This window comes from Equus przewalskii, chromosome X, assembly GCF_037783145.1.
Source record: "Equus przewalskii isolate Varuska chromosome X, EquPr2, whole genome shotgun sequence".
Classification (NCBI taxonomy): Eukaryota; Metazoa; Chordata; class Mammalia; order Perissodactyla; family Equidae; genus Equus; species Equus przewalskii.
Window position 1 is genome coordinate 96687465 of NC_091863.1, and position 12368 is coordinate 96699832.

The 12368-nt window shown below is 47.3% G+C and overlaps 1 protein-coding gene across 6 annotated transcripts in view; it reads right to left on the reverse strand.

The window, feature by feature from the left end:
- Positions 1-7877, reverse strand: part of TMEM255A (transmembrane protein 255A) — a 46942-nt gene extending 39065 nt beyond the window's left edge. For 2 of the 6 annotated variants that reach the window (XM_070606047.1, XM_070606043.1), the window contains exons 1-2: positions 7559-7769; positions 889-1031 (exon numbers count right to left, since the gene is read on the reverse strand). In XM_070606047.1, coding sequence (XP_070462148.1) covers positions 889-1031; positions 7559-7616 — 201 coding nt within the window. In that variant the 5' untranslated portion in view covers positions 7617-7769. Of the gene's footprint in view, positions 1-888; positions 1032-7558 lie in introns of all 6 variants that reach the window. The other 4 variants (XM_070606042.1, XM_070606044.1, XM_070606046.1 and 1 more) reach the window with 4 other exon arrangements.
- Between the last annotated feature and the right edge of the window lie 4491 nt (positions 7878-12368).

A 12368-nucleotide genomic window follows, 5' to 3' on the forward strand; every position in this document is an offset into this window, starting at 1 on the left:
CCTGTTGAGAAAGCACGAATTTGAAGATGACCCCAATAATGTAAGCACAGTGAGCAACAAGAAAATGGTAGAGTTGATAATTCTAACTCTCAGGATGAGCTTTTTGTCAGTCACATTGTGAGATCGACATTAAGAAACAATGATGCCAATAATGATCTAATTATATCCGATAAGAAGTCAGCCAAAAATATTCAAAATTATCTAGTAGGTATTTGAAATAAGGATTTATAGCCACTATCTTTAATGACAGACTTCACACGAAGTGCTTATTATTCTTTGAAATTTTAGTTAGTATTAGTATGAAGATATTCAAAATTATTATTTATTTCATTTTTATATAATTTTTGAATTTCCATTTTTGTATGTTTTATGAACATGTATATAATTTATAAATGAATAAATATACATATTTTAGGAGTACATATTCCACATAATTTTCTTGAAAGGAGTGAAGGGTCATTTTGGAGATCAGCGCTGTTGGTCACAGAGTGTCAAGCTGCAAGGGTCCTCAGATTTCAGGTAAGATCAGGTGACCTCTATTATATATAGGAAAGCAGATGCCCAGAGAGGAAAGGACCTTAGCCTAAGGTTAACAGTGCTGGTTAGTAACATCCTCCTAGAGACCAGAAAACCAAGGTCCTCAAGAACGAGCTGACTTGCTCAGGATTGCCCTGCTAGTCAGGGACGGAGCTGGGATTCTTCTGATTCCTAGTCCAGTGTTTTTCTTAACGGGCCCAGAGTTGCCTCTCTATATAAACATAGAGATATATAAAGGAGGAAAACCGAGCAAACACTAGAAACTCAAACAGAATTGAAAGCCATCAGAGTAGAACCCGAGTGTCTGTAGCCAGCAAGCTCCTGAGACCTACCTATGCCTTTCATACTTACAATAACTCCCGGGTAATAACCTCCAACGGTCACATTCTGGGTCCTGGTGGTGGCAGCAAGGCCCACCGTGAGAATTAACACGGACACAATAAGCAAAGTCACGGTGACATAGATGGAGTTTCGTTTCCTCCGATTGAAGGCTCCTGAAAGCACACAGAGAAACTGAAATTGCTCATTTTGGCTGGAGAAGGGATGGACTTAAAGCAAAAATCACTAGGAAGGTCCTCCTTTCCTACTCCAACTGGTAATTGGGGTTATCTCTGGGGAGCGGAATTACGGGGAACGGAAGGAGCTTTAGTTTTTGCAGTGATCAGGTGCCAAGTTTATAATTACATATCCATACATATACATATCCAGTTTGAAAACAAAGAACAGAAGAACTCTTACCAGTTACAGAAAAACAAAACAAACCAAATTTTTGTGCTTTCGGCATTCTATAAAAGATGTGTCATACCCACTTAGTGGAGTGGTTTTTTAGGCCAAATTATAAGGTGTATGATAAATGGGAAGTATACATGTGGAGGTATTAAATGAAAATATTTTAAAGCCAATATGAAACTAAGAAGGGCTTTTATAAGCTGGAGATATGAAATTTCATTTTCAGTGTAAATATCAGAACCAAGCCAGGTACTGGGATTTTTTTTCCATTTATTTCTGACATTTGCCACCTCATGTATAAACTTTAAAATGGTGTGTTGGCAAGATTTGTCACATAACAAATGTGTGTAATAAAGTAAGTGTTTGGAGGCTATTAGTCCACAAAGATATGTATCGGGGCAGGTAGACGGGAGGATTATAACTCATATACATTTAGGCTTACATGAGGGTGACATAAATATAAATAATGAGAAGCTCGTTGTCCTACTCAGTGCTTATCAGACATGATAGTGCAAACCAATTTTTTTTTTCCGGAAACAGGCTTAAGTCAGATAGAAAAACGGTATCTAGACTCGCTTTTCAACTTCATTTTTTATAAAGGATTCAAGCACCACTCCACACTCCGCGTGTATTTCTCTGGCATGGGGAGGGCCCTCAACAGGAAATACCAGGGATGAGTACCACCTAGGAGTTCTCTAAAAATAAGCAAATAAGGGAATGCTAAGAGAGTCCAGTTCTCCAGAGGGAGGATGAAGCAGTCGGGAGCCTTATGATGGGATCGCCCACCCAGGTGGCTTGACTGTCATTTATGAGCCTAAAGAGGCCACCTGGGTCTGTTCATAGGACCCCGTCATTCTGGGAGGCCTCACTGCAGCCTCAGGAAGCAGCTGCCGATTGAAGCCGCCCAGACCGCACCACTGGGAGGGAGGGGAGAGGGGATGAAGGAAGAGGGAGAGAGGCAAGAAAACCAGCGAGACCCAGGAGGCCTGGTATTGGTGAGAGGGAGGGGCTGTGGCTGGCCATGCCGCCCCCAGCAGATATCTCCTCTTCTATGGAAGAAATGCGTCAGGAGTGCCACCCTGGGTTAGCCCCACCATCCATCTTGTCTTCCCCAGGGCGGTCCCTGCTGAAGGCTCCAAGGGAGGTGGGAGGGGCTGGCGGTCTCCCCTGACGTCAGCCTCGAAAGTGAGGGATGTGACTTATCAGGGTCATTTCTAACACGATACTATTCTAAGGCTATTTTACATTGAAATGTAGAAGTGGCTTGAGCGTTTATAGGCAGCCACGTACTAAAGCGCCATATCGCTCCCTGGGAGGGGAAGTAAGGAGGGTTGGGAAATGAGACTCCTCCTGTGGGGCCTGAATCCAGCCTCCCCGGGAAAAACATAAAGGACCACTCGAGACACCTGTGACATCAGGGCCCTTTGTGTGAGAGGGCTATTTGGGATGCAAGTTGCGAGCTGACTGGTGGTAAACAGGAGGAGCAGAGCCTGGGAGATGCAGACTGGGGTGGGGTAGGGGTAGGGGAACAGGATTTATTTCTCCAATTCACCTAAAAGTTAGTTATCCTTTCTCTTGATTTCCAGGGGCCCTAAGTCCACTTGATGTTAGATAGTTCTCAGTGAATCTGCACGTTCCACAGAGGGGCTCTTAACATAAACTTACCAACATCTCCTCCTGTTTCTGTCTGCCTTTCTCTTTTGTCACTCACACCACCTCCAGCCCTTCCCTGCCCCAAACTGGCAAAAGAGAGGGAGGGAACATCTGGAGACACTAAGGGTATCTTTGTGACACATGAAAGCGTCTCAATGCCTCACACGGAAAACATGTAACCTTAGCGACTCAATTAGGGGAGAGTGTGTGTGCATAGTCTTTCTAATTGTTTCTGTGTCTCTTGCCTGCTCCTTCCCCCGCCAACTGTCTTTTGATCCTATTCACAGCTCTTGGGTCTCCTTTGTAAATAATCACTCTAACTCTTAAAAGCACAGGAGCCAGGTCAGAAAAGTGACTCAGCAAACCACATGGTGCCATTTGGAAATCTATTTTTTTTTTCCTGCTTTAGAACCTGAATTGAAAATCCAGTCAGTTGAGAAACCCAGGCAAAGATCCCATAGCTCTACAGGGGCCTTGCCTCCAGAAAGGGTTTGCTTTGGATAAAATTCCTAAGAAAACTGTCCCACCAGTGGGTTGAATATCTATCTCTGTCACCTCACGCCCTCCTCCAAGCCATCCTTTATTTTACACTCTATGGACCATAATTGTATAAAATGAAATTATTTCTAGTTGCACGTGGGAAGTTGGCCATTTTAAGGAACCTCCGGTGAATCCTTTTGAAAAGTGAAGAACCACCCCTCCATTTATCTTTACTGTCAATTTGACTTAAAATTCACATCTATTTAGAGCAAGACGCACCTGTTCTCTGAAGGCGTGGCCAAGGCTCCTAAAAGGCAGCTCATGTGTCTGCTTAGGACATTTTCCTGGTGGTTTTATTTTAGAAGGGAGAAGTAGAGCCCTGTTCTTATTAGAGTACAACTTAGGGACTGCCTTAGATGTTCCCTAAACACAGGAACATCTTATTCTGATTTTGTTTCGTAAATCAACATATCAAAAAGCCTCGGCCATTATGAGGTAGTTAAATCAAGCAGCAGGTAGTTGAAAACAGTATCTATCACGGTGTTTGATATCTAGTGAGCAGCCAATACTTGTTGAATAAACAAGAGGCAACATCTCAGAATTTCTTCCCTACTAATAAAAAAGGCTGTGGGGGGAATTGAGTGAACACATATAGGCTACGCTGATAGAATTGATTTTTTAAAATAGGGTTCACCTGAGGGCTCCCCAGACCTGAAAGCCTTCTGGCCAACTAGCGTCACAATCTGTTTTTCTCACTAGCCTGGCTACTTGGCACCCGTGTATTTCTGTTTAAGCAACAACCACCCCTGCAACCAACAGCAGTGGGAGAGTCTGAAATCTCGTCATTGGCATTGCCTGCCCCCTCCGCCCCCAGCAGCCTCCCTGCAGAACTACTGCAGCCCTCCCTCTCTGCAGTGCCCCACCTCCACTCCGGATTCATGACGTCCAGGATGCTCAGCTCTAGAAGCACCCATTATTTGCTGTCTCCACCCTTCCAAATAGAGCCAGGTTCTCCCTCCTCCAGGTTTACCCCCTGGTCAGAGCTCCTACCTGCACTGCGGTCTTTGAATCTGAGTCTCTCCCTTCCTTTGAAACATGCTCAAAACTCACCTCTTCCAAGAAGTTTTTCTTGATCAAGTTCACTCTACTCTAATCACTGCTTATTTCATGTCTCAGTTCCTATATACCTTATCCAATAAGTATGTTAATTGTAATTGCTACAATTGCGATTTTAATTGTGGGTCTCGTCCACAATCCATATGATGTCCGCTAGTTCCAGGATTATGTATTTGACAGGAACTCAGATGTGGGTTGCCAGAAGGCAGGAGGATTGTCTCTGCTCACCTCTGTTTTACCCTGTACATGTTGTTGACTACCCCCCTGATATAGGGTGTGTACTCTCTATCCGAGTCAGCAAGGACGGGGGCGCAGGATCCTGTCCTGTACACTACCTTGTTGATGACTGGCTAAGTCTCCAGGCTGATCTTTTGAACCGATTGGGATTTGCTTACCTGAGTTAGCTTTGCCACACAGGGAGGGTCTCAGGAAGTCCCAGCCTTGTGCTTCCGTCGAAACAGGTAGCTGCCCACACAAGAGCCTCAAAGCTCTACCAATCTCCCAAAAATTCCTTAAAGGTGCTGAAATCCCCCACTTTTGGCAATTTTTGGACCGGAGACATCCGAGGCCACCGGTGAATTACAAATATGTTAGTTGGGAGGGAACGAGTGCCCTGTTGTAGTAGAGGTCCCTTAGCGCCTGGGGGCGGTGTTGCCAAAAGAGAGAAGGGGGTTGCTGGGAGGGGATGAAGGGGCGCTGGAGTCAAATTACCATCTTCAAGTTGCCAAGCAAGTCCCTGCTCCGCTCCAAGCCTTGGACTAAGCTCTCATCCCCAGGCAGCCAGGAAGCAAGCCTAGAGTGCAGGCACCCTGGTGCAGTGTGTCTACGTGTTTCAAATTTTATTGTTTTGGCTGCGGTTGTGCCTTGCCTATAGAGGGAATCCCCTCAGAAATGCTGACCTTGGTGGCTGAAACACTAACCCCTCGACCCTCCCCCCCCCCAACACTTCTCCCCCGATGCAAGGGAAAGTGGCGTTTCCAGAGCTAAGAAAGAGTAGTTCCTACGTAGCCTAGACGCTGATTCAGGCCTGGGCTGTGCGGGACCAGAGCCAGGGAACTCCAGGGAGACTCCCCTGTCCAAACTGTGGAAACTCACGGTTATCACTCCATTTAGGAATTTGCTGGTGTTCTAGGTCTGCGGACTTTACAAAAGGCGATGCTTGGAGCAGGCTCGCGCATCTGTATGGGATCTATGATTCTTTTCCCTCAGCGTCGAGTCTGGGCTGGGCAAAACCCGCTCAGCTTCTTGTTGCGCAGAACTTTCGGGAAACTCGATTGGCTGAGGGCCCCTGAGAGCCCAAGAAAGAACTTTCTTCATCGTGTTCCCCAATCTACAGAGCTGTATGCAAGTAGCAACACTTTAAGCCCTGGGCCACTAACCTGCCCACTCCCCCACAGGCAGACGGCCCCGCGCGGGAGGCCGGGTTTGCAGGTGGTTGTGGCCCGCTGCGGGAATGGGCGCTGCGCAACCCTCGCACTCTTCCACCCAGCCCTTCATCGGGCACAGCCTGGCGTCGGGGGAGCCAGGGCTGCGTTGGCGCCACAGCTGGCCAAGGTGAGGAGTGCATTGTGTGTGTGCGCGCGCGCGTGTGTTACGGAGAGAAAGCTGGCAGGAGGGAGGGGGATCTGGTACTGTCGGGGTCTGGATTCAGACCCGAGTCCTTGGCCTCATTTGTACCACGTTGCAAATAACTATGCCCTTAAAAATGAGCTAATCTTATACCGAACATGCAAAACCATTGAAAATACGGATCTTTCTACCATCTAGGAGGTAACACTTTCTGGGATCCCTCTGGTGAACAAATTCTGTTGCGACTCAGTCGTTTGTAGGCAGTAGGGAGCTGCCACAGGGGGTCCAACCCTCTCCCAGGCCCCTCCCCTCCAGATGTTCCGGCAAATTCATCGGAGAAGACCTGAGCAGACTGGATGGCAGGAATTAGGGACGGAGGGATTTTGCAGAATGTAAAGTATGTTGGAAAGAGAGAATTCAATTTCGTTAAAGTGTAACCGAAGCGAATTTTGAGATTAGGTGGGATCATGGTTTGACAATCCCCTCCCGCTCTCCTGGGCTCCAAATTAATTTCTCCGCCCAGTGAAATCACAGGGCTTGGGAAGGTGCCTAACAGCTGAAGGGGACTGGGTTTGGTTTTTGTTTGTAACTACCAAAAAGCAGCTTCAAGGGGCAGCCAAGTTGGTGCCTGGAGGTAGCTGTCCCCCAGTTTTGATGAGGAAAGGTATTGAACCAAATCAGGCTAGTGGGTGCCCCCTCCCCCTCCATTCTACCCAGAGGAAAAGCTTGACTTCAGAAGATGCGCGGGCTCGCGCTCGCTCTTTCCTTCTCGCGTTCTCACTCGAACCACCCCCCCCCACACCCCGCCCCGCCTTTTTCACACACGCACATTCCGTGCATTTGGAGCAGAATAGGAATCAAATTCAAGGAATGTTGATCCTGCCGCTGCAGACGCAGGGCTGGCTGTCTTGAGCGATTCCTCAGGAATTCCCCTCCGCCAGTCCGCCCATCCCCCAGGGTTGCGTAAACCCCCCCATCAGCGAGGTGCAAGTCAGCCGCGCCCCCCCCCCCCCGCAGCTCTGAATTTCAAGGCAGCTTCGATAGAGTTGGGAGGGGGCAAGGACCCTGCTTCTTCTAATTATCGTTAGTCGTGAGATCTTAGAAGTGATGGGGACTTTGCAAAGAGGTAGCGTCGAATGGAAAGCGAAGGCGCAGGTTGCAGGCAAGTGTTTTGATCCCCAAACAGCTGGGATTTACCACCGGCTTCAAGTCTGTTGATACACGCACACACCCGCACTCCGGGGCAGGGATACTCCGACGCAAGCCTGGCGCTCAGATCTCCGCGCGTTGCCCCCGCCCCCTCTGGGCCGCTCCCCTGGGGCTCTGGTCCACGACCCAGACGCTGAGGCGCGTGGACCCCCCTAGCCCCACTTCCAGCTCCCTGGCTCTCGGGGCGGCCAGGACACTCACAGTCCAGAGGGCAGCGCACTCACCCCCTGCCGCCGCCGCCCCTAGGCAGGACAGCTAGACTTACCCATGGAATCGGGCAGGGACATGTCGCTGGACCGCTGCTGAGTCAGGGACTGATGCATGGTGAAAGCTGCCCTGTTGCCCCGGCCCCGAAGCTGCTTCACGCGCCCCCAGCTTAGGGCGCCCCGCAGAGCATCCTACTCCGCGGCTGCGCTCCCGGTCCCTCCGAGAGCTGAGAAAGACTGCCTCTGGTTGCGAGCTGCAGCCCAAGTGCTGCCTCCCCCTCCCTTACCCTTTTCTCCCTCCCTCCTCTCCTGCCTCCCTCTGCTCTAGGAGGCAGCAGCATTGGCGGTCGGAGCAGCGGCGTGCGCTTGCGCAAGACCACCCCCCCTCCCATTCGGCCCCCCCGCCCCATCCTAGTTATCCACCTCCCAGCCTCCCAAGCCAGACAGGGAGCCGTTTTAGCCCCTTGGGGCCAGGGCTGCGCAGAGAAAGAGGGGGAGGCTACAGCCTGGGGCCAATGGGCCTTCTCTGTAGTTTGGAGAGAGGGTCTTGAGCAAGCATCCTGTTCTAGCATTTATAATTGGGGAGGGGGCAGAGTCAGAGGTTCAGAGCTGAGGAATACACACACACACACACACACACACACACACACACACACACACAGTTGTGCAGGTTTGGTCTTAGTGCTTTCAGAATGACATAATGGAGCTGGAGATGATCCAGAGAAGGGCCACTCTATAATCAAGGGGATGGGAGAGGGGGGAGGGGCAGCCATATAAAGATAGATTAAGCAAATGCAGACTCTTTAGTCTAGAAAGATGAAGGCTGGGAAGGGATGTGATCAGAGTGTATAAAATTATGCAGAGATGGAGAGAGGGAACACAGCCTTACTCACCAGATCTGAGAATTCTAGAACCAACAGCCCCCTAAGAGCTAGGGGGCTCTGAAGGAGATTCAGCTAAAGCAAATATGATTCTGCATCAGCACCCCAGTTTGTGCATTTGTTCCAGGTGCTTTCATGTCAAAGGATCTCATTTACTCATCATAGCAGCCATGCAAAGCCAGAAGAGGACATATCAATAATCCCATTTTACAGATGAAAAAACTGAGTCTTAGAAAAGGCATGAGGGGCCTGCCTGGTGGTTTAGTGGTTAAGTTGCACGCTCCCCTTTGGTGGCCAGGGTTCACCGGTTCTGATCCTGGGCGCAGACCTAGCACTGCTGGTCAAGCCATGCTGTGGTGGCGTCCCACATAGAAGAACTAGAAGGACTTACAACTAGGGTATACAACTATGTACTGGGGCTTTGGGGAGGAAGAAAAAAAGAGGAAGATTGGCAACAGATGTTAGCTCAGGGCCAATCTTCCTCACTAAAACAAAACAAAACAAAAGAAGCTATCATTGGAAAAAGAAAGAAAGAAAGAAAAGGGATGAGAATTTCCTGTAGTCACTGAGCTAGTAAGTGGCAGAGGTGGGATTTGAACCTAGATCTGTTGGACTCCCAGGTCAATGCTCTTCCCACTATCGCAGCTGAAAAGAATATTATTCTATATAGCATACTGAAAACCTAAGGAATTCATTAGACCCAAGAAGTGCAACAGGATGAAAACACAAGTAGCTTTGGAAAGAGTGAAAAAGTCATGGTGAAAGATCTACTGTAGATTGCTAAGGGAAACTGGGAATGAAGTGGGAATGTCCCTGATCTTGGAGGACAGCCAAGTCCTTCCCCAACCCCTCCTTCTGGACCCCATTAGGATATTGGGCTGCAATTACTATGTTGTTGGCGCAAAGGGTGGTTCTGATGTCCTCAAAACAGCAGCAGAACAGGATGAGGCCTCCTTGGAGTGCCCCAAGACACTTGCCTGGTGGCCAAAGGAGGTGGAAGGTGAGCAAGGTATTAACAGTGGGCTCCAGCTCCCTCTGGAAACTCAGCCCTCGGGGCCTGGCATCCCAGGGACTTTACCTGTTTGACGGCATCCATTCTGTCCCAGTGAGAGCTCCCAGCTTCTGCTTGCCAGGTCTCCTTCCAACCACTTCCGCCTGCTGATTGCTGCAGCCCTCTCTCCATGTCCCCTTGCCAAAACAAAACAAAAGGAAAGCCAAAATCAAGTATAAAACTCTCCTGAGAGGCGATGGGATGAAGAAGAGTACTTAGTTCTTTCCAGCTCTGGCTTGCTAATCTACTGTGAGGCTTCGTTTCCTTATCCAGAAAGTGGAGCCAAGGGCCCTTGCCCTTTCCCATCTTCCAAGGGAAGAAAAGATGCTTCCTGAAGGTTAAAAAGGTAGCCCTTTGTAAAGAACTTGGGCACCCCTGGGGCCAGGCTGAATGCTGTGTCAGGTATTATTAGCAGCCCTACAAGATAGATGTAGTTTAGAACTCTGTGATATATGTCCTAGATAGAGACAAGATGACCATTATTGTAGAGGTGTGCGTCTTAAGCATGCTTGGCTTATGCGTCAGAGTCTCCCTAAGCCCCGCAAAGGCAGAGAGAAATCCCGTATTTATAGGTGTACCATGTTTGTTTTCAGTTCTGTTTACTTATCTCTTCCTCCCGCGACTCTAAATGTCTTATATATTTAATGTGAAGGACTCCAGCAACCAGCACTGATTTCTCAGGAGTACTTCATAATTAACTGATTTTGTTTCTGTGAAAGTAGCCTTGAAGAAAAGAGGTTTTTATACAGGCTGGAAAAGACTGTTTTACACCTTCTGTAGAGATTTTGGCTCCCTGACAGCCACCATACAGCTAGAGATCCCCAAAGAAGCCAGATAGGAACTTGTTACTGTGCTGGTTTCGATGGACAGAATGAGGCCTTTTCGCTTTAGAGAGAAACACATTACCCATCAATTGACACAGAGGGCATATGTAATTTGACCTTTATAATCAAAGCCATAAATGAGTGAGGTGCCCTTAATGGAGACGAGCTTTGCTTTATGCAACACCCATATTCTTGAATCCTGCGCGCAAACTAAATGCTGTTTTAAAAAGTATGAGAAGAGCTGGCTATTTAAAAGAACTGTATACTGTATATTTCCTTCATACTGTCTCTGGGGGTATCTTATGGGACTTGGAACACAGCAGGCTCTCAGTCAAGTTAAAAATGACTTCGAGACCAGTAGCAGTGACAATAGCAGCTGCTGCAGCAGCTCAGAGAGTAGTAGCAGTCTTCTCTGCAGAGATGGTGTGCTTGTCTGGACAGAGGATCTGGGACAAGCAGAGGGCCTAGAATGGGAACAAGGGAAGAAAAAAGCCCACGTTTTAACCAAGCCGGACACGAAGACCCCCTTTCCTCCAAAAGAAAGTTTATTTTAACTCAGAATGAGCTGGACGATTAAAAAGCAAGAGGCGATTTTTCATGGGCTCCATTCTGGTTTTCTTCATGTCAAAACACACGTGGATTTTATACACTAATAGGCTCATAGTAAAATTTACCAATAGGCAGCCCACCTGGATGAAGGAAGAGGTCTTTCATGCCAGTGAGGGCTACTATAAAACTGCCTGGTTAGCTTCTGATAAAGAAGAAATTATTAAGATGGCTTAAAATAAATCCTTTTCATTGCAAGCTTAATCGATATACAATGTTGCCCTAGGTTGCAAACTGTTTTATAGCATGAGGACACATTTGCCGATGGGGCTGCAGCCTGCTTCTCTCTGTCTTCTTCAGACCAATGATGACCATGCTTCCCAGAAGCCTTTGGACCACTAGAGAAATGCCACATGGCACTCTGTCTCTACACGGTCAGCCTGAGAATGGCCACAGCACTCGATCATCTCCTTATTTTGATGATCGGTTTGACTAGTTAAACCACCATAGTACCTTCCTGATTCCAAATTTGGGAATGTGGGCTAAAGGGATCATGTCTACACGGATACCTACATGTACATGCATTCATGCATATTTGAAATGGTAGCCACACAAGTATTCGCAAATGCACACACACGCATACTATATATACATCCCAATCATTCTGTCTCCACCCTGGTTATCATCACCCACCTCTCAGCTCCTAGACTTGAGTTGACCAAGGGTAGAAAGGAAGCTTCAGAATAATGGAGAACCTCAATGAGTCCAAACATCTCTATTGAGGTTGGAGTTGTGCCCACCAGACTACCTTAGGTCAATGCCTGGTACCCGGTGCCTATACCACGAACAGCAGAATCTTCACTGAGAGAACCATAGTTGATGGTGTTATTTTGCCCATGAAGCTTGATTGGTTCCCATGGTCAGCCAGTCATTTTCTTTGGGTACTGGGAAAATCGCCACAGCACCACGGAACAAAACTGGTTCTTGTCTTTACCTTATTGTTGTTTTCTTCCTATTCTGTGACCTGCTTTAGTTACCAAATACTATATCATAAGTGTTTTCCAATACCAATAAGAAATTTTTGATAATATGATTTTAAATGGATGGAACATCATTTATTTACCATTCCTCGTTATCAGATATTTTAAAAGTTTTTAACTTTTCAACATTATAAATAACACAGTGAACTAAACCTTTGCATTTTTATTACCATAGGATACAATATTATAGTGGAATTGTTGGTTCAAAAATTCCAAATATATTTTCTCTAATTAAAACATTTTAGGCCAGCCTCTGGTGGCCTAGTGGTTAAGCTCAGCATGCTCTGCTTTGGCAGCCCAGGTTCAGTTCCCAGGCGCAGACCTATACCACTCATCTGTCAGTCACCATGCTGTGGCAGCAGCTCACATACAAAAAAGAGGAAGATTGGCAACAGATGTTAGCTCAGGGTGAATCTTCCTCAGCAAAACAAACAAACAAAAACCATTTTATCAATGCATATATTAAAGTACACAAGTCTTAAGTGTACATATTGATGATTTTTTTTTACATATACATATACTCTTGT